Source organism: Odontomachus brunneus, unplaced genomic scaffold, assembly GCF_010583005.1.
Source record: "Odontomachus brunneus isolate Ranch 3 - 2012 unplaced genomic scaffold, Obru_v1 Obru_scaffold_005, whole genome shotgun sequence".
In the NCBI taxonomy this organism is placed as follows: Eukaryota; Metazoa; Arthropoda; class Insecta; order Hymenoptera; family Formicidae; genus Odontomachus; species Odontomachus brunneus.
Window position 1 is genome coordinate 3,210,316 of NW_022639455.1, and position 23,519 is coordinate 3,233,834.

At 39.3% G+C, this 23,519-nt stretch overlaps 1 protein-coding gene across 7 annotated transcripts in view; it reads left to right on the forward strand.

Moving 5' to 3' along the window:
- Positions 1–23,519, forward strand: part of LOC116848697 (cryptochrome-1) — a 36,311-nt gene that overhangs the window by 4,645 nt on the left and 8,147 nt on the right. For 2 of the 7 annotated variants that reach the window (XM_032825089.1, XM_032825078.1), the window contains exons 1-5: positions 1,273–2,215; positions 15,822–16,053; positions 17,841–18,092; positions 18,537–18,721; positions 23,234–23,463. In XM_032825089.1, coding sequence (XP_032680980.1) covers positions 2,134–2,215; positions 15,822–16,053; positions 17,841–18,092; positions 18,537–18,721; positions 23,234–23,463 — 981 coding nt within the window. In that variant the 5' untranslated portion in view covers positions 1,273–2,133. Of the gene's footprint in view, positions 1–1,272; positions 2,216–6,666; positions 7,556–11,460; positions 15,553–15,821; positions 16,054–17,840; positions 18,093–18,536; positions 18,722–23,233; positions 23,464–23,519 lie in introns of those variants that run through there. The other 5 variants (XM_032825031.1, XM_032825059.1, XM_032825070.1 and 2 more) reach the window with 5 other exon arrangements.

The window sequence follows — 23,519 nt, forward strand, 5'->3', positions numbered from 1 at the left end:
TTTGCTAGTCATTTGTTTCTAGCAGCTAATATTTCTCGCTATAACACCTAAGTTTAAACAGCGAATAAATTTAGCTTCCGTAGTATCGACATTAGCTGTCCCTATTTCAGTGACACATTTTATCTGCCACAGTTATTTTTTAACTCTGGAAGTTAGTTTTTTTTTGCGTGTAGATCTGGTTTGCTTATGTAATGAAAGAAGATCCTTTATGTAAGGAGGAATGAACAGACACTACACCTGCATTAATACAGCATATTAATGACAACTTTCGTTATTAGAATGTTTGATTTTTTTTAACTTTCTCTTCTCGATGATAAGGCATTTCAAAAATTGCAACTCAATTGTTAATCTTGAACACGTAACGCGTTAAACGAAAGTTAAGCCCGGAAAAATATTTGGCGTTGACACAGTCCAATATTTATTATCCTCCCACAATTTATATATTTGCACCAACATTTATACTGAGAGAAAGAATATCTAAGAAATAAAGGATATTTATTCGATAGGTACTATATATAATATAACGTATTTATACTTATATTAATACAAAATATTTTCCAAATATACATTTTCTTAAAACCTTGGTTTTTCACGAAAGCAATTGTGTTTTATTCTAATCATACAAAAGAATTTTTATCCAAACAAATTTGTTATTTAGTAAATGTTTTCTATTTGTTTATATGCAATTTGTTATCACACACACATATATATATATATATATATATATATATATATATATATAAAATTATGAAAAATATATATTATATATAAGAGTATATATATAATTGAATATGTTATTAGTATAATAAATACTGTTTTTTTTATATTTTCTCTCTTAGTGTACATTAGGTTCTCACTTGTTTTATCTGTTCTTTATTTAAATAATTATTAAATACTCTCACATTTCATTATGCAAAAAGTCGCGGGAGATACATTTTGCGGACTCCTCGAGTATTCTGTGAATTGGAAAAACGTGCCTGCGCTTCGGTCGAATCGCGAGTGGAGACTACGAGTGGAAAACGACGAAGCAGTAGAAACAGACAGCCTCGGGCGGACAGATCGAGCCCTGCCGACGACGGAGGAAACGCTTTTCCTCGCTGGCGACAGCGAGAGGTGCACTCTCGGCCACGGCGACTGCAACGTGACCGCGGCACCACGTGACCCGCACGTCCAATTGGATCGGCCGCGAATCGGCGGTCACGTTGCACTCGGCGTGGCTCAGCCGCCCCCGCGCGCCCCTGCACGCTTCCCCCTCGTCTACCGGCCCTCTGCGACTGGTACGTTCGCATATGCGATCGACTGTTAGCGCGGTACGGTGCGGTTTTTCGTGCGCGAGTCTTTCGCTTATCCGCGTTTTTCCCGACGTTAGTCGACGACTTTAAATCGGAACTGCAGAGAGAAAAGGAGAAGGGAGAGACGCGAGGGATCCGAGACTCGCGAGGTCGGGTCGTCGCGCGTACTCAAGTGTCCGCGAGAACTTCCACGGTGATGCTTCGCGAATTGGCAATTCGCGATTCGCGCCCCGACGCAGCTGGTGAACTCTTGATCGTTTGACGTGTTATCGTCTGTTTTCTCCGTTCGCTCCTTTCGTCGCGATCGGGAGGATCGCAGTGACGGTGATTTCACTGTGTGCCGAAGCGCGAGTGCCGTCAAGTGCCGTCGGGAAATCGCATTCGCGCGACTGAATAATTCATCGGCGAACATTGTGCGCGCTCGATCGTTTCTTCTCAGCTGGAATTAGCATGGTAATTGCGCGCGCGACTGACGGCACGACAATTAACCGCGACGTCCGCGTTGCGGAAATAGCATAGGTTACGGCGATCGGCGAGCGCATCAGTGGGTCGTCGTCGTCGTCGGTTTCCTCCGTCTGCGACCTTGGCGGAGAGCGACGTAAAATAAGATATCGGGAGCGGGTCAAGCGCGTCATAAGACTTCGCGCCGCGCTAATTCACCGCGGGAATTCAACGCGCGTCGCGAGTGAAGGACTGTCGATCGACTCCGCCGTATTGAGAACCGTGACCGCGTGATCTGGTGCTGGACACGCGATCTGGTGCGACGATGCGCGTCGTCGAGGCGACGCGCACTCCACGGCGAGCTGACTGCTCGCGCCGCGCCAGCTGAGCTCCTTCGCGAATGCTCGCAGCCGATCAGCGGACACCAGCTGGTCTCCCTAGGTGCTGCCGGGGACGCGCTTTCACCGGCCGTTTCGACGAAAGTAAGGGAGAAAGTGCGGCGCGCACGCGATACAATCGCGTTTCAAGCACGTCTGCGGCGATGCAATTCAGATTCGCCGTCGCGTAAATCGAACTCCGAATAGAAAACGACACCGTATTGAAAACGACGATAGCCCGCGTCGCTATTCTTGTTTCGTTGCGTGCGAACTTCGTTCCCGCGCGATTCGATTCTCCGCTCATCTCCGACTCAGATGCGAAGAATTGGGGAAATTGACGCTATCAACATCACGCATCTGTAACATATCGACGGTGTTGGGCATTAATTAATTTTCTTTGATTAAAATAATCGGCAAATCAATAAGCAGCATTGGTCAATCGTTCTTGTGTGCTCTCTGAATTTCTCGGAGTGAAGTTCTACTCGAGAAGAAAGGCGACCATTTGAATGATTCTTTACTCATCAAGAGTGAATCCGACGTTTTATATTTTCACGTATACGTAATATTTGCAATCACGATTTCACTGAAAAACTCACATCCAATTCTAAACTGAAATATATTCAACTGAGTATATTTCACTTGAGATTAAAGATTCAATTGACAATTATTAAGACGGATCGAAAAGCTCAAATGAAATATTTTATTTATGATTTCGAATGTCAGTATTTTCATTATCACTTCGAGTAAAAATACTACCATTCTTTACTCGTTTTAAGTGAGATTCCATTTCAAGGAATTTCGCGAATTTTCACACGAGTGAAATTGATTTTCCAAAACGCACGCGTTGCTCTCAATAATCGGAACAAGAATTACGTGCAGATTGCAGAGGCAAGCGATTAAAAAAATAACAAACAAATTAAGCGAAATAAATTCCTGTATAAAAAAATACATCCGATCTGTTTTCCACTCGTCGACGCGGAACGACATGACATGCAATCGATCGATGTTTGCAAAATTCATTCGGCCGTCGCGCGAAAACGTCATTGCGTATTTATCGGTGGGAATTATTAATCTCATTAACGCCCGCGAGGGCCTTGTTATCGTCACTCGCTCGTCGAGGTGAGCCGAGGCCGAGGCCGAGGCCGAGGCGCGTTTCCCGACTCGCTCGTCCCCAAAGGGTTGACTTATCGACTCGTCCGCTCGACATGTGGATACTTTCGGCGGAATGGATGTTTCCAACTTAGTCCCGGCTCGACCCTTATCAATTAACACATAGGACTTGTCGGGGTGTCGTTCGCGCCCACCCCTTCGTCTCGCCTCACCTCGCCGACGTTTTGTCCCCGGAAAGGATATGGAATGGACGCGCGTTTAGTCACTGTCGTGTCGTCGCGGTTAAACACGTGCATCAAAGCGCGTTTAGCACTTATGGTGGCACCAGTCTCTCGGGATATCTTGTCTGTCGACGTCTGATAGGCGTCAAGATAATTTGACGACCGTCTTCGTCTTTCGGTTGCTTCTTCTCCGCGAAGGATACGAGCTCCGCAAAGCGCAAAGAAATTTTGATATCTATTGAGAGAAAAAATACCTAAGGAATAAAAAAATATTTATTCGGAGACAACTAATAACGTATTTACTTAAATCTGAATTCTTTCAGTTTGTTTGGAATGAACAACTTTTATGAAAAGCTAATGTTTGAAGAAAATGCATATTTTCTTATCTGAAAAACATTTTATATTACACGCTGAGACAAAAAGTTTAATTAGATTAACCATATGTCTGATGAAATATGAAGGAACCAGAATTCCGATTGAAGTTACCAGAATCCTGTTTACGTCACAAGTTCTGGTTAACCGAAAATCCTATTTAGTCAACCAGAATCTTGTTAACTCAAATTCTAGTCACTCCAACAAAAATGCTACGTTAAGAAAAAATATTTGAAAATTTATTTTTTGGGATTAGAATTCATTCGCAGAAATAAATTTTATCTCACAGAAATAGACTTTGTATTCCACAAATAAATTCACAAGTAATAAATTTACAAGTAATAAATTTTCAAGTATTTTTTCTCTATGTGATTCTCTATGTGTTTATATTTCGCCGGATATTTGGTTAATTCAACCAAATTTTTTTCGTATAAGTAAAATGTACTTCAAAAAATGTGTTAACGTTTGGAAGTAACTTTTTCTCCGTATAAGTGTTAACATTTTTCAAACTAAATTCTCCTTATAAGTGTCAAAATTTTAGTGCTTACCGAATAAGTCTTTTTTTCTTTCTTAGATATTTTTTCTCTCAGTACACGGAAGCGCGCGATTTACGGACGCGTCGCGATCGACGATTTCGAAATTTGCAAATTCGGCGCGTTCATCAGAAGGCTAAAGCGCGATGACCACGACGACGGAAAATAAATCGACGGTCACAATTAACGGACGAAATGAATGGGACACTGAGACAACAGATAGAGATTTCGCAGCGGGAGCGCCACTGGCATCTATTTGCGAAAATTCTTCATCGGATAGTGTTATCGAGCGACAGGCGCGCGATGTGCCACAGGTGGTTGATTAAATTCGCGCGATAAACAGCGACGGCGACACACTCGCCGATCGCGATCTCGTTGTGCGATCTCTCGCTCATCTGGAGTCGGCGACTCACGTGGAAAACGTTTTTACTCGGCGTCCAGGAAGCGATCGGGTAGAAACCGTCGGTGGTGTGGCTCGCATCAGATCCAATACACAAAGTTTTATGCGCAGGTGCCTCGCGTACACACACGATACTAATCGGTGGCGACGGCGCCGAGCTATAATTATAACATCATCGACTACGATGGCCTTACGCAATACCGACGTTCTCTGGTATCTTCCTAGAATGTTATCTTACTCATAAGCGAAACTAGCGGGAAAAAGCCGGCAATTCTCTTGAGATGAGCGCTTTTAAACGCAGGGCGGCAACAAGCGCGGCCGCGAAGTTTCGCGAAAGCGAACGGGACACGCGAGATAATCATTGATCAAGCCCTCTTGAACAAGGTATACGCTTGAATTCAGTGTTCAATATTTACTCTGTGATGATGTTAACTGAAAAAAAGGAAACGATGCAAAATGAGAAAAATTTGAAAATAATAAGAGTGAAAGTAAAAACGAAGTAATAACTCCCTGGTGGAAATTTGATGCAGTTTTCGAGCAGTTATTGAAGTTATGTTAACTTTTGTCTGTTAATTGAAAAGTAAAATACTTTGAATCCCAATCAAACTGTAACGCTTCTCCTGCACTATCCATGAAAGATGAGCAAAATCTGATCCCATTTATTGAACAGAAACAAGACAGTGAATGGATAAGAAATCAATCTCGCTCTTGCGACACATTTTATCAATATTAAATATAAAATTAAATTACTGCAGAGAGATCTACTGATCTGTCTGTTAATTTACATGTGCACATGTGTCACAGGAAGATGAACGGAAAGAGAGGCGGAGGCACGCGTGTCTCTTGTTGCTACGTGACAAAAATAAGTGCATTTTTTTGCAGCCGACACGTCGGCTGTTTGCGTGTTTTACTAGACGCCTCGAATCGCCGAACGGAATCTTTTGCTGCGGTCAGCAAAGCAAATGTACACGCCGTTTCATCGGCATTATCGCGAACGTCAAGAGAGCTCGAGAGCTCGCTTGCAAGCTGCTCCGCTTACATCATAATCCAGCCGCAGAAAAGGACGATTATGAGAGCGTTGCAGCAGCCATACGAGGCAGGCAGCCGTTCGTTTTCCTTTGCCCGCTCGCGATTGCTTTGACGGACTCGTGGTGCGCGTAATTCGCTTCGCCAAAGACGAGACTACTATGCGTCTACTGTGCCTTCTTCGCGACTCCCGACTTCCTTATGATTCTCTCCGTTTATCTCCTGATGTCTTTAGCTGAGAAACACAACGATGCGATTGCGTCGCTAAAATTTAGAGCAAACGCAAAAATATTTCAGTGATAAATAAATTTCCGTTTTAAAGAACCAAACGAAACTGTATTAAGGCCTTAGAACACTAAGTCACTAAGAAATAATTTTAGTTAACAAGAACCGCGCAAAAATGTTCTATTGGGATGGACAGGAAATTTAGAATATAATATTAGAATTGATTCGCGAAGATGCCATGAAAATTCGTCGACTGAACAAAATGGAAATTCAATCAAACACTAAAAGAATTGTTTTTTTAATACTAAATTAAAAACTAAATTAAATTAAATTAATGAATATAATTAAATAAAATTAATAAATTAAAAAATGAATTTAAAAATTAAAAATGAATAAATGTAAAAATAAATTTGAAAAGAAAAATTTCTTTATTCACTTTCAAAATCATTTCATTCATTTTCATTCATTTTCATTTTTAAATTTATTTTTATTTGTAAATTTTACTTTATTTATGTTATTTAGTATTATATATATATATATATATATATATATATACATATATATATATGTATATATATATATATATATATTATTTTATTTTGTTTGTAAATTTATTCATTTTTTATTTTTAAATTTATTCATTTGTCCCAAATAAATTTATATTATTTCATTATGTTTACTTAATTTAATTTAACTTTTAATTTTTAATTTAGTTTATCTTAAAAGTAAATTTTTTAGTGATCAAATATTTCCATTTTGGAATATTTATCAGCCGGCGAATTTTCACATCTTCGCGAAGCCGAGGTCGAGCGTCGACGCACTCGGGTCCCTCTTCTTCGTGGCATAGAGAACGCGAATAATCGTGAGGGCGACGCTCCCTTGAAACAATCCCGCGACGAAGTTCACTTCAACAGCAGCTGCACAAACACCCGAGACGCGTCGTCCTTTTAGAAGCCTCGCGGGAGACTCAAGTTAATCCCGCGTCTCGCGGCGCGCTCGTGAAGCGAGTCCGCTTCTTTCCCGCGTACCGTCGCTCGTACGGAGTTGTTAAAGTTTCCTTTTTCGCCGGGACTCTATTCTCGCAGAGTTTTCTCGGGAAAGCCGTAGACGGAGTTCCTGTGAACGGGACGCGATCCCCGGGTCATACGTCGTCGTGCTTCTTACGCTCACCTGCGCACAGAAATCACTCGCGGAAGAAGTTTTATCCCGGGAAGGCGTAATATGTGTGTGTGTGTGTGTGTATATATATGTGTGATTTCATTAAAACACGATAAATCTTGATTATGCCGTTCCCGCGGGAGTAGACGCGACTAAGAGACGAACGTGTCCGTCGTGGCGATGATGTAACGACTGTCTTAAAAGGACGGAACTACTGCTCGGCATTGTTACTGCCATCACTATTTTTCTCACGATACTATAACGGCGAACAGGTAGGATAACGTGGCTCGTGACGTATCGCAGCCTGCGCAATGATTCGATGCAACCGGTGGAATCGCCGCTAATAAGCCTTGCACAATATCAAAGGATACCGCGCTGATCGCCAGCCGACTTACGTCAGGTAGCTCGTAGTAAAGGCTAGAGTTCCCCTCAAGTAAGTGCGTGAACAACGTTTGATTTTTGGATCGAAAATGGCGTTTGTTTTACTTATCAAGAATATCTACTCGGTTTGACTCGAGTTAATCTTTAACAGAAACTTTCCTGTACATTTATTTGTAATACTTTTGATAAAAATAGATCTTTCAATTTCTAAGAAATTAATTTTTATATTTATCTCCCAATATAAAATAGCATTTTCTTCTACAGGAAAGTCTTTAGAATTTTGTAGAATCTCTTCATATATGTCTCTTCATATGAAATCAGCCATTTTCGGTCAAACTAGACCAATCAGTAAGAAATAAAAAATGTCCAAACTCTTGTTTGAGGGACTCTATTAAAGGCGGCGCAGGACAGCTATATGATATTTTTAACCGACAAACAAACTCTTACAAGTAAACTTACCCAAAAGGTACACTCCGATTTCTTCCTGATTTGACACAAATGTAGAAGTACAAAAAATATTTAGGTAATATTTTTTCACTTTGACTCACTTTGAGTTTCACGGGCAGTTTATAGCTTTTTAATGTTCTCACTCATATCATTAACAACTACAACAAAAATGCATAAGAAATAAAATTAAATACAAGATATAGGCATATTTTATTTGCTGATTATGAATATGAAGTTAAATGTGTAATATTATTATGTATTATGTTAAACGTGTAATATTATTTGTATAAATAATAAAATATTTAAACAAAATATGTAAAAAGTTGAAAAAAAATTATTTATACAAATAATTTCTCGGTTTGGTCGAAATTCGAGCCATTTTTTATTAATTTCGCACAGATTTGAAATATTTCTGTTGGAATCTTGGCTAAAGAAATTTAGAATGGTTTGTGTCTCAGCTATATTGATTTTGTTAAAATTTGAATTAAAATTGCTGAATTTCGGTTTGGCCGAGATTCGAACCACTTTTGATTAATTTAGCATAGATTTGAAATATCTCGGTTGGAATCTCAGCTAAAGATATTTAGAATGATTCGTGTCTCAGCTATGCCGATTTTGTTAAAATTTGAATTAAAACTGGATTTGTCTCGATTTGGCCGAGATTCGAATCATTTTTGTCTAATTTAGCACAGATTTAAAATATTATGTTTGGAATCTCGGCTAAAGAAATTTAGAATAGTTCGTGTCTCAGCTATGCCGATTTTGTTAAAATTATTTAACTATATTTTGTATTTAATTTTATTTTTTATGCATTTTTCTTGTACTTGTTGATGATAGGAGTGAGAACATTAAAAAGTTATAAACTGCCCGTGAAACTCAAAGTGGGCCAAAATGAAAAAATATGACCTAAATATTTTTTGTACTTCTATATTTGTACCAAATTAGAAAGAAATCGGAGTATACCTTTTGGGTAGGTTTACTTGTTAGTAAATAATGGAAAAAATTGTGTGATAAAAAATTTAGAAAAAATCAACTGTCTTCAAAAACCTCATAGGCTCAAGTTTAAATGTCAAGGGACGTTCGCGAATTCCAGGTTCTTCCGAAACCTACAGAAACGGGCATGGATCTTTCCTCCGCCAAAGTGTGCGCGATTGTCTCAATAGATTAGACGTGAGAACCGGCGACTTACCGTTCGAAGACTTCTCGTGTTTCTGTCGCAAAGATCACGAATAAATAAATTCAGGAGTCATCGCTGCCGACTCGCGTGTCTACGTCCTCACACGCATGTCGTACATCAGTCGTGCATCAGTGGCAAAACGAATTTTACGATAGGTCACTCCGGGACGATGGCGAGGCTGATGAATAACGCGCCGAAAGATAGCCCTGATGCGGGGACTAATCTCGGACGGTTTTGCAGTCGCCACCGCTGGAAAACAACACACATGCACCCCCGAGACGCAACGGCGCGGCGCAGTAGCGTAACTAACGCTCGAGCCAGCCGCGTTTCCACTCTACGACGCGCACGCGGGGGTGTGCTCCAAGGGGATCGATCTTGATTATCTCGTTCCGTTGACGGCGCTCGTCGCGAATAATAAATCGTCCCATCTGCCTTCCCGACCGTTCGCGCCGCTTTCAATAATTCTGAACAATTAATAATGCAGGGGAATTGCTTTTTTAAAGCCGAAGACGCGATGCCGTCGGCGCCCGATTGTCGGAGCTGGTGAGAACGGTGGTGAGAACTCGATCGTGATCGAGGGTGACGCTTCGGGGTTCGTGAAAAATGCGTAGCGCACCGATTCTCGGCGAGAGGTATCGAGAAATCCTTTGAACTCGCATTTCCCGCGGATTACCGTAAATTCGTTATTTCATTCCGCTCGATTCTATGCTTTTCCATTTGGAAAAGCTCTTTTCTCTCTGTCTTTCTTTCCCTTTTTCTCTCTTATCTTTTCACATTTACTTATGTTATCATATTGAACTTTTTTCTATACTTAATAGCATTTAATCATTTCATCTTATTTTTCCTTTTCTTTTCTCTTTCATATCCCATACATTTATTCCTTTTTATTTCTCTTTCATATCCCATACATTTATTCCTTTTTATTTCTCTTTCATATCCCATACATTTATTCCTTTTTATTTCTCTTTCATATCCCATACATTTATTCCTTTTTATTTCTCTTTCATATCCCATACATTTATTCCTTTTTATTTCTCTTTCATATCCCATACATTTATTCCTTTTTATTTCTCTTTCATATCCCATACATTTATTCCTTTTTATTTCTCTTTCATATCCCATACATTTATTCCTTTTTATTTCTCTTTCATATCCCATACATTTATTCCTTTTTATTTCTCTTTCATATCCCATACATTTATTCCTTTTTATTTCTCTTTCATATCCCATACATTTATTCCTTTTTATTTCTCTTTCATATCCCATACATTTATTCCTTTTTATTTCTCTTTCATATCCCATACATTTATTCCTTTTTATTTCTCTTTCATATCCCATACATTTATTCCTTTTTATTTCTCTTTCATATCCCATACATTTATTCCTTTTTATTTCTCTTTCATATCCCATACATTTATTCCTTTTTATTTCTCTTTCATATCCCATACATTTATTCCTTTTTATTTCTCTTTCATATCCCATACATTTATTCCATGTTATATTTCTTTATATTTTCATCTTATTTTTCTATTTGCAATTCACGTTCTCATAGCTCTGATCCTAGAAAGTTAATAGATGTCCTTGTCTGTCTATCCATTTTTTTTCCCCTGATAGAAATTTAATACAGTTTTCGAGCAGCTGTGCTAGACTGCTAGACAAATATTAACTTTTGTCTAGTAAGTGAAGAGTAAAACTACTTAAGATCCTAATCAGGATGTAACGCTGTTACTATGTACGAAGGACGTGTTTGAACGAAAATTTGAACAGAACAGTAAATGCGCAAAAAGCTATTCAATTTATTATTAATCAAATATGCCGTTCATTAAATAAACAGGTTCATCTAAATAGTATTTCATCTTTTGTGCACGTTGAAAAATTTTGGTTGTCATCTCCTCATCAAAGCTTGATATTATCAAACTAATTCCCTTCAATTTCCTTTTTTATGTTTGTTTACATATTTGTCTATAAGTTCACTCGTCGTTTAGACGACATTTAGTTCTCTTTTAACAATGTCAGATTTATTTAGGATAGGAATTATGATATATACATAGTTATGAAACTAAACTAATATTTATTATACTACGTCTTGGAAAGAATCGGTCCACGTATTGTATAGCAAACTGCTTCAACCATTCAATTAAGGAGACTGGAGGATCAGATTGCCTAAAAATCGTGCTTGTTTTTTCACAATTTTTTATGACGAACTGAATGAATATGCGAAAGTGTTATTTTGACGTGTATTTGTACAACATATAAAGAGAAGAAAAATATAATTTTGATGAACAAATACTCAATATAAGTGTATGGTATATGCAGTTAAAATATATTTCGGTTTTCTTTTCAAAGTTGTCATTTTGCAATAATATCTCGACTCTCGGTGGTTTAATTAAGCTGAATTTTAGGTAAAACATTTCCGTTTATCATTATCGAGAAAACCACTGACAAACTCGTGAAAATATTTAATTTTTTTACTATGAAAGAACTAAAAATTTTAATAATATTCCATTAAGATATTTGCAATTTTGTTAACTTTTACTCAATTTCTATTATAATAGTTTACCCGATAACAACAAGCTTACAGAAATTTTTTATCTAAAATTCAGCTTAATTGAACCACCGAGAGTCAATATATTACTGCGAAATGACAACCTTGAAAAGAAAAACGAAATATATTTTAACTGCATGTACCATATACTTATATGAGTATTTGATCATCAAAATTATATTTTTCTTCTCTTTATATGTTGTATGAATACACGTCAAAATAATACTTTCGCATATTCATTCAGTTTGTCATAAAAAATTGTGGAAAAGTAAGTACGATTTTCAGACAATCTGACCCTCCGGTCTCCTTAAACTCCATCAACTTCTTGTCCATTTGCTACACGGCATTTTTACAACTAATGCATTAATACTAGACAATAACTGGACAACTGCGCACATTTCTACCAGGGTTCTCTCGCGTGCCTTATTCCTTTTCCTCTGTCGGTTATGCCACTAGATCGCAACCGGGGTGAAATTAATGCACCCATGTCCCATCTCTCTGCCCCGTCGGTTGCCGGGAAAATTAACCGCGGTCATCGTATCTCTGGAGCGGCGCGTCGTCTCCTCGCGTCGGGATTTCGTTAACTGTCTTCGATCTCGCGAGATACGCGATCGCGATCTCGCGACGTCCCCTCGGGCCTTTCACGCTGTCCAAGTAATTCCGGGTGAAATATGTGTTGTTTTGAATTTTCGGTCGCGCCACGTGAGAATAGAATTAAACATATGCGAAAGTGCACGCGTTAATTTAATAATAGCGAAGCCCTGACATCCAGTTTGAAATCTTGCAGATTTACAACTCCGCGAAACGCAAATTCGCGAATTGACTTTTTGCGTAATAATGACCGATACACGTTTAGTTGTGATACCATAATTACGATATTAAGTATAATTATCTGCAAACAGCGAGTGCTCATAAACGGATGAGAATAACAACGTTTGTTCGCAAAATGATTTTCGCATCGCACTTGCCATAAGCGCACCTTGAATAAACTCCGACTCCCAAAAAATGTACACACGCGCTCCTACAAACAATGTCGAGAATATTGAGGCTAAATCCCCCATATTTCAGAATTTCGTACTTATATTTCCTCAGATAACCAATTGTGACTGACTGTACAAACATGATAGAAACAGCCTTCTTCTATATGTTAGTTCTCACAACGATCTTAATATTGTGTTTTGATTTTAAATTGTCAAGAAAATAATTTTAATAAATCAAATATGTTAAATCTTAGATTTTCTGAATCAGCTTGTAAGAAGCTGTAAAAAATCTAAGACGTAGAAAATATGAGAGAAGATAGATTTCGAGCATGGTTCTCATTCACGATGGAGAATATTAATACAAAATTTCGAAGGGCTCAAGAATTTACTTTGCTACTACTAAATTAGTTTTTTCTATTTTTTTACTGTAATATTATACCGATTTTAATGAAACTCGAGTAAAAACATCTATGTTCTAAAAGGATGATTTCGCGATTTTGTATCTATTGTTCCTCTCAAGATAAATACTGAAGAAACTACATGAACAACATATCCCTGGAGTTATCTAGACTTGATCTCATGCTAATTTCGCCTATAACTGAGCTTGTGACAGATCGCATGTATCATCGATGAATCCGCGTGGTCGCGATAACAGCTGCGTGATAGCGAATCGTTTCACGCGCTACGACCGAAATGTCACGGATGATTAGAAAACGATTAGACCATCGAAATACGCTTGTCGGTAATAAATTCAAACGCGTGTCGTTATTATCGTTCCGTCGTTATGAAAATAGGATCTTGCTTTCACCGAGCGAAAACTCGGTTATCGTCAATCGCTTGGAGAAGCAACGTCCTTTAATCTTGAGGAAGAATGTCTTATTTATTATTAGCATATCAGAAGCGTAGCAGAGAAGTTTAAATATACTTTTGTTTATATATTTAGAATCATACGAAAAGAGGGATAGATGTTTAAGAACGAGAGAGGAAAGGAGAAGGCGATAGAGTCAGCACAGAAAAAAATTAGTATTCACTTAACAAACTAATATACTTAAATTAACAATCATTGTTTCATGTATAAGCAACAATATACAATTTTGTCGAAACGAGATTTCAAGTTTTTTTTTCAAGTTTTGAATTTCGATATTGTTATGTTTATTTTATTTGAATATTACAATAGTCTCATAAAAATACAATATGATTTTTTTGATAATAATGATATATAAAATATCTTTTTCCGACATTTAAAAATATAATTTTCAATTCGATATTTGGTACTTTTCATTCACGAACATTACTTTTTTAATAATAAGAATATAATTTTCTCTGTTGAATCACATATAAGATGTATCGATACAAGTAACTCACCTTTGTTTAACTCTATGTAATCTCATATTAAGATTTACTTGTCAAAAGAGAATAATACTCTTAAAACAAGAATGTTCCTTTTCTTATGTAAAAAATTTCGAAATCTCCAATAATAATTTTCCTCAAGATGAATCGAGACATCGATCTTCCTTTCTCTCTCTCTCTCTCTCTCTCTCTCTCTCTCTCTCTCTCTCTTTTGCCTCATCGAGGATGTCCTGCGAACATATCCGGCGAGATCGGGAAATCGAATTTTCTGCGCGACGAAGCCCCCGCGGATCGAAGCGACCAGCCGACTTTGCGAGGTCATCGCACGCGAGGAGACTTTTATCTTCCGGCTTAGCAGCGAGACAAACGGAAGATTGGGGGATCCTTTAACGCGCGTTTCGCCGGACAGAGAGTGGTGCGGAGGGTACATTTGTAAGGGCTCCCACGGGGATCGATCTGTCGTGTTGTACTTCCTCTGGCTTCGAGAAAGTATCGACAACGCGACGCGACGCGGCGCGCCGGCCGGCTCTCGTCTTCGAGACGATTGATAGCACGAGGAAGCTCAAGACACGCGTTTCCCGGCGCCGATCTTGCCGCCGTAATCGAGACGGGATCTCATGGAAGGGAAAGGTCGAGGGCGCGCGCCGTGAGTGCTTCTCTTTAGAAGCGGAATTTATTCCGGAAGTAAGAGTATCTTTCGAATATTGTGTAGATTGTTTTCATTCTCCTCTCACGGAGAAATCGTTGGTAATTTCTATAATGAACAAACAAAAGATGCTCATTCTTTTGTAGAAAACTCGTCGATGATTTTCACATAAAAAAAAAAAGAAATTTATGCTTTTGACTCACCCTTAGTTTTTGATTAAATTAAATCGCGACTAAATTTATATCGTAATCGAATATAGAGAACGAATAAAAAAGTTGCAGTCCTTGTTCTTCTCTCCAAAAAATAGCGATTTCTGTATTAAAAAAAAAGAAAAAAATTGGCATTTTCGGCCGACTTTGAATTGAATCGCGATTAAATTTGTATCACGATTGAAAACTAACAATGAATAAAAAAAATTGCAAGTCATCCTTGTTCTTCTCTTTAAAAATAAATTATCAGTGACATCTGTGTAAAAAATGAAATTTGATGGCTTTTTTAGTATGAAAAAATTTAAATAAAAATTTGTACCTTATCCTCATTTTTTTGAAACAAATTGTTTGTGATTTACATATTGAAAATAAGATTTATGTTGTTGACCTAAGTTTTCAATTGAATTGAGTCGCGCTTGACTTTGCATTACGACCGAGAACTGATAACGAGTTCGCGACACGATCTATACGGAACGAACGACCCCTGAAACATTCCCTGCGTCGTTTCTATTTCGCGGATACAGCGCGGCGCTTCATCGCCGACAATGGAACGAATTGCGAAAGCGCTGAGTCAGTTGTCCCGCGGCTAATTAACGATGTCCATTCCGCAGGGCGCACTTAAAGCCCATCTACAATGGCCGTAAGGCGTGGCAGCGTAAGAAGTAAGAATTAAGCAGTACGAAAGTTCACCAGTCACAGTCGATTGTTTCGGACCGTAAAGAGAATCATCGACTGCGACTTTGCTTACTGCTTAAAGCTACGTTTATGAGGCACGCTATCAGCGCTGTTTAACGCTAACGCGTCACTCCATCCTTGTCGTATACTCGCAAAGAGTGGTAATGACGGAATGACGCGTTAGCGTTGATAGCGCGCTATCCGAACGCATCCTGAGTCTCACTTCTTACGCTTCCGTGGTTTACGGCCGTTGTAGATGGGCCTTTAAAAAAGATGACGGGCAGCAGTAACAACAAAATGGGTCAGGGGGTGACGTCGGTCCGTGGTGATGGCAGGAAGCACATGGTTCATTGGTTCCGCAAGGGGCTTAGGTTGCACGACAACCCTTCGTTAAGGGAGGGCCTGGCAGGCGCGTCCACTTTCCGGTGCGTCTTCGTGCTGGACCCCTGGTTCGCCGGAAGCACCAACGTCGGCATCAATAAGTGGAGGTGAGCGAGTGCGATACTGCGAAGTCGAAGGGGAGATCGATACCAGCTCCGAAGGCTTTGAGCGCCTTGGTGAAGTTTTTCGAGTCTCTCGTGAAGTACCGCGCCCATAACCGAGCGCGTTGGCGCACCAAGTGCATCGTTCGTATTACCGTTCGTGAGATCGGAGGATAAATCTTTCAAAGGAATATCTCTCTCTCTTTTGTCTTTTTTATTTCCTTATCGTCAGTTTTCTCACAAGCGAATGCTGACGTCGAGTATCTAATTATAATTATCGATAACGATAATAATCGTCATGATACAAATATAAATATTTAAAAAACGTGAATATTTAATGGAAAAATTATTGGAAGATATAAGATATAGAGATAATTTATAAATATATAACTGGTATATAAATATTTATATATAATATTTATTGTATAATATACAATGAATATTCATTATAGAAAAAATTATTATGTAATATATATAATATTAAATGAATATAAATATTTAATAATTATATTGAGAGATATAAAATAAAAAAATAGATTGTAAATATATTATATAGATATTAGTGATTTTATAGTATTTAATATTCACGTTTTAGATGCTTCTTCGTTGGTAACATAAATGAAGATGAAGTTTAAATCTGAACGGATATAATGTCGCGACACCGATCGGGTGTAACGATTATTTAATTTGTCGATAAGTGGTACATCGATGTTCCATAAACAGCGCGGTAGATCTTCGTCGCATCACGCAATCTCATTGCATTACTGCGGCGGAGATTCGAGCGCGGTTCTCGTCGTCGATCATTTGTCATGTTGATTAAGCGTTATGCAACCGTTTCCTAAGCGATCGCTTAGATGCTGTCGATAATTCCACTGAATCACAGTTGACAAGGAGGACATTAGCGACAACGACATCGACCAAAAATGAGTCACGCGAGAACGACGCGCCGCGTATTTGCATGTCGTGTGGTTTTACGACAATGTTCCTTAATTGCTCCGATTTGATCGTAGCGCAGATATCTTACAAAGTGTCACGCGAGCATACACTGTTCGTCTTCGTCCTCCGATCGTTTTTGCGATTTCGAAAACGACAGTCTTTCGATGTATTCATTTATTGATAAAAAAGAATTAAAAATTCTTTTGCTTCTTAATTTCTTCATTTGAATTTTAGTCATCAATTCTTCGAATCTAATAATTTCGAAAAGGACTTGTAATATTTTTTCTTCACTCCTTGACAAAAAAATCAAATTAATTAAAAATTCTCTTGGTTTTCAATTTATTCATTTCAACTGCAATCATCTCGTTTTTCGAGTTTAATAATTTTCTGTAATTTCAAAAACAACACCCTTTTGATATTTGCTTATTGACGAAAAAGACAATTAAAAGTCCGTTTGTTTCTCAATCTCTTAATTTCAATTTTAACTATCAATTCTTGGAGTCTAATAATTTCTTATAATTTCGTAAACGACAACCTTTCGGTATTTATTCATTGAAAAAAATAGTTAAAAACTTTGTAGCCTTTCAGCTTTTTTAAATTTTAATTGCAACAGCTGTTCATTCCTCGAGTTGAAATCACGTCTATCGCAATAGTTACGTCATCCACATTTTGTTGAATAATGAAACGCGACGGTGGAAGCTTGAGATAATTCCGTCGACCAGTAATATCGCCAAGATCTCGCCGTAATCTCGTCTCAGACGCGAGATCGCACTGAAAATGCATGAAGCTCCCCTGAAAATACTCGTAATTCGTCCGGACACTCGATCATTTCATCCCACACGTCGCCTGTGCGGCAGGTTTCTGCTGCAGTGCCTGGAGGATCTGGACTGCTCCCTGAGGAAACTCAATTCTCGTCTGTTCGTGATCCGAGGCCAGCCTGCCGACGCGTTGCCCAAGCTATTCAAGGAGTGGGGCACGACGGACCTGACCTTCGAGGAGGACCCGGAGCCGTTTGGTCGCGTGCGAGATCACAATATCTCGGCGCTCTGCAAGGAGCTCGGCATCTCAGTGGTGCAGAGGATCTCGCACACTCTCTACAAACTGGACGAGTAAGTACCGAAGGCCTTTACAACTTCCGAACAGCTTCTGCGACTAATCACGTTGACGATCCAATTGAGCGGCCGGCTGTTTCTCGCTTAATTACAGTCGCGCTAATGACGTAGAGAAGTCTCGTTGAAAACTAGAAGACAGCAGATGTTTAGCAGAAATTTACTTGATTGGAACCGTGGCTGTCAAATACGTTCATTATTATCATTGAATTATTATTATCCTCTTGGGCTCTCTCTTCATCGTTCGAGAGATGACAAATTTTCCATTTATGATATTTCATTTATTCGCTTTGTGACATATTGGAATTATGAATAATTAAATTGATAATTAAAATACATTAAAATGTTCGAAATGAAACCGCTCGCGTTACGTCACAGTTAGTTTTGCCATTGTTCGCCATTGATCTCACGACTCGCTCTTCCTCTCGTCATCGCGTGTTTCAGGATCATAGAGAAAAATGCTGCGAAATCACCGTTGACCTACCATCAATTTCAAAACGTCGTGGCCAGCATGGACCCGCCGGAAATGCCGGTACCAACCGTGACTTCCGCCTGCATCGGCAGCGCTTATACTCCCCTCAAGGACGACCACGACGACCATTACGGCGTGCCCACCCTCGAGGAACTCGGTGAGATCGATATCGCCGAATAAGATTAACGCTTCTCAACTGGCTCCGCGTTATCTGATTAGATACGTAACGTGTAACGAGTGATTAAAATGGAAAATGATGGCGAACGTTTGCAATGCAAAGATCTTGGGGTATCGGGCTTTCGTTTAAACGGCAGCTTCCCCAGCGAGTCTCGGGTCGGCTCCCTCTCAGCTCGAGGAGAGGTTTTCATTTGCATAGGAGACTTTTACGAATATTTTTCAAAGAAATGAGTAAAGATATCAAGATAGGCTTTTAACCATACTATTTATCATTAAGTACATAAAAATTGATATATAAGAAAGTATACCAAAATTATTTTCTTATTTAAAAGAAAATTCCAATTTCGTCGTCCAGGTTTTCGTATTGAGCGCCTCTAACTGATGGAGGATTCATTACAATTCGTGTAATAATCTGAAACAAATGGAACGAAAAAATTTGAAACATGTATTAAATTTGCTGAAGGATCAAAAAGTGTGAAAAAAGTTGAAATATAACAAAATGGCGGCCCTTCGAAGTTACAAATAATTTTTCCTCTCTCTTTTTCTTTTTTATCTAGTGTCGGGAAAAACACTAATTCTGAAAATTTTCCAAGATTTAAATTCAACCTTCAGTAAATTCAATATATTTTTTAAATTTTTTGGTCCTACTTACTTCAGATTATTATACAATCTGTAATGTTGCTCACCATTTAGTATCATCCGCACTCAACACGAAAATCCTGGACGGAATTTCAATTTTTTAATTATTTTTTTGAACTTAAAACAATGATAAATAGTAAAAATCTTATATTGGTATCTTTACTCATTTCTTTGAAAAAAAATTGCAAAAACTTGCTATTTCCCGGCTATTTCAAACAGAACCTCCTCTTAAGGTAAAGGGATCGCCCGAGGAAAGAGTCGCCTCGAGTCTACGAATTTCGTTGAACACGATCAGTGATCGGAGTCATGAACGACAATTGTCAGGCAACGCGGACGGTGAGCGTTTGGCCGGTTTGCTTGTTTTGCCGATATTAGGTAATAACCTGGTGCATTTTGAATGGAACGTTCTGGGTCGACCGACTATGGATTAGCACGAGTCCATCGCGCTGCGCCATGGAAAATTCATTCGCGGCAGATTAGCCGCTGCAGCATTAATGCGTTGCCCGTGAGGGAGCAATCAAGTATTACCTCTGTAATATGAATTTATCGTGCGTCGATAGCGGCACGTTGTGCAACTGGCGTTACGTCGAAACTCGTGCATTATTTTCCAGATTTTGCCCGCGAGACGACAAGCGAGATTCGGTTGGCAGGAAAAAAGAAGATCGCACGCGCGACGCCGATTGTTAATTATTTCGGCCGATTGTTCTCCTGTTGCTGCCAAATGTCAAGCGTCTCGAAGTCTTTTGTCGCGGTATATATGGCGTAAATAGCTATCGTTCATCTTTGACGCATTATAACATTCGTTTTGCCGTCCCTGTTTCCCTCACTTTCAAATGTCGCTCGTTATTCCGTCACTTCGCTTCTTTCCATTGTTATCAAATGTCAACGCGTATTCCGAAAGTTCTCTCTCTTTCTCTCTTTCTTTCTCGCTCTCTCGTGCAACTCTCCTCTCTTTTATTTTATTTTCGCAATTATCCGCGATGTGTGTCGAAGACGAGGTGGCGATGTCTTCCGTCGTATTAAGATTACGTCGCGCGGGCTCTCCTAAATATCGACGACCTTAATTTTAATGACGGATTCTTTGATCAATTTCGATGCAGTTTAATGAAAATTATGAGCGATGTTATTTACGCAGGTCTTTGCGAACATACGGGTTGGCAAGCGATCGAAAGCGCACCGTCTTTTTACGAAATCGGATTCTAGGGCGTAGTTAAATAACGAAATTTGATTACTCGCTTTAAATCTAACAACGGCGTCTGCTTTTTCGGAATTTCAATTTCCAGTTTAATTATCGCGAAATATTTAATATCGCGCAGCGGACGACTAATGAAGCTCCTTTTCTTCCTCCTCATTCTTCTCTTCCCCTTTCTCCGCGAGATTTCACGCAATGAAAAATTGTTGAAAACGGCAGGGAAGAAGCTGCCGTTTAAAGATTCAAATCGTCCAAACGATTTCACGATCGTCCTCCGATCGTCAAAGCCAAGTGATAGCTTTTAAGGTGACCAAATTTCCCAGCCCTGAATTCGGGACATTTCATAAATATGTGAAGCGGGGGAAGGGGGATAAAAAGATCCGAAAATTATTTGACTATCATTGAAAATGATGACAAATCGATGTCCCGAATAGCATTCGAAAAAATTCGGGCCAAAGGATGAAAAATCGAGACATCTGGTCACCTTAGCTGTATGTGTTGAGAAAGGAAGAGATTACTCCATAATAATGTACTTACGATATGTTTTGACGATCACACGTCGTTGTTTTCGGCACTTTAATACTTATTTTTGCAAGAGACTCACAGGACACAAGCGAAAGATGTATAGAATACATCGTTGTGTCCATCGCAGTTGCTGGGCATGAAAAGATCGCAGACGCGCGCGCTATCAATCACGTACACCAAAAGTTCATTAGCGCGTCAAAAGTGCCAAAAGTGCATGAATGTGGACGCGCCAGTGATGCGAACGAGATCGCGCGTCTACAACGACGCCTTAATCACTTGCTCGAGTTACTAATCGCTCTAGACCAATCGCGTTCGTTTCGCACTACGAGGTTGTCATCATGGTTATTCAATCTAGACGTTGGTAATGAATCGCGCGAAATGCTCGATCTTTTCGCGCCAAGCAGCAGCCATGGGCATACATCGATTCACATCGCTCCGCATTTCTCGTGTCTTTTATCCGTCGAAAGTGAGTCTCGCGCGTTAATAAGTCTCGAATATGTCGAGAATAGCGATGTGCGATCGCCGGGGCGTATCGTGAAGACGTCATTTGTAAGTAATCTTCTCGTTTCTCCTCGCGATATATGCGGCCGGTGCTTGTCGCGACGTGTCGTGCCGACATCCCTTACATTTACTAAAAACATCGAATCACTCAAATAGCAATAGAATCGGACGATCGTCCGATTTATTGAACGGGAATTAGAAATGCGATGGCAATCAGAGAGAAAGAGAGAGAGATGCGGAATATTTGGGCGGTTGCGTTAGCTTGTTAGGAAAAGAGATACGGAGAGAGAAGTATCTCATAGAGCGCATTCTTTTCGACCGCGGCGCCGTTCATATCTTGGCGTATATTTTCAGCGCGATTCAACAATCGCGCGACCATCTTGATTCTCGATCTTTCTGCATCGAGCAACCACCGTGGACATATTGATCGACATCGCTTCGCATTTTACGCGTCTTTAACCCGTCGAAAGTAAGTCTCGCGCGGAAATAAGTATCGGGAGTGTCGAGAATAGCGATGTGCGATCGCTGGAGCGTATCGTGAAGACGTCATTTATAAGTAATCTTCTCGTTTCTGCTCGCGGTATATGGAAGGTGACCAGATTTTCCAGTCCTGAATTCGGGACACTTCATAAATGTGTGAAGCGGGGAGCAAAGGGAGGGGGGTAAAAAGATCCGAAAATTATTTGACAATCATTGAAAATGATGACAAATCGGTGTCCCGAATAGCACTCGAAAAAATTCGGAACAAACAGTGAAAAATGGGGACTGTCCCGAAAAAATCGGAACGTCTGGTCACCTTACAGCTCTGCGTTGTAAAGTTGTGAAGTCGCGAAAGTACAATTACTTTTCGCGCGTACTTTCTATCCGGAAATTAAGTAGGCTGCAAGGCAAAATGATTTTGTCAAGAATTCATTGAAATTTGCAATACGTCTAAATTGTAGTATCACTTGACTAAGCTCAGGCAATTAGAAAAAGATTGACCCATCAAGAATTAAGGTATTTGAAAGTAATATTGACACTTTTTATATATACGTGAGGTTAGCATGTTATTTTTATTTTTTATTTTCAATTTTCTATCAGTTAAAGTTAGTGAAAACTACTACGATACTAAAAACTGATATACCGACATTATATATCAATTTCAGAATTATTGACGTACATATATATTTAAACATATTTCTTTCTATTATCTGTATATCTCTATTAATTGATGCACGAATGAAGCATTAATAAGATCAATAAAAAATATGTATTTATATAATATTTTGTTCGATAAATAGTGTGAATTAAGATAATAAGAATCTACAAAAACCAAGCATAAGTATCATATAGATACTATAATCAAATAAGAGAGAGAACTATAAGATTAAGATAATTAATTTTTTTAGCCTTTATTAGCTCTTATTAACTTTTATTACCATAATTAATTTTTATTAGAGCCAATAATATCTCCTTAGTGATAAATAGCGAGTTTATGAGTGGTGCCGTTGATGCGCGACTGGAAATTCGACACTGAACCTTACAACCTTCTCAAAGAGAAACGCGATGTAGCAAGATTGCAAGCTTTTAAAATAACAAACTTGACTTTTGGCGGACATTGTTCTTATTGCTTAAGAGTTCCCTCTTTGATTCCAGGCTTCGACACGGAGGGTCTACTACCTCCAGTGTGGGTCGGCGGCGAGAGCGAGGCCCTGGCACGGCTTGAGCGTCATCTTGAACGAAAGGCGTGGGTGGCGAGCTTCGGCAGGCCGAAGATGACGCCGCAGTCCTTGCTGCCGAGTCAGACCGGGCTCTCGCCTTATTTGCGATTCGGATGTCTCAGCACACGGTTGTTTTACTACCAGCTCACCGATCTGTACAAGAAGGTACGGCTCTCTCTCTCTCTCTCTCTCTCTCTCTCTCTCTCTCTCTCTCTCTCTCT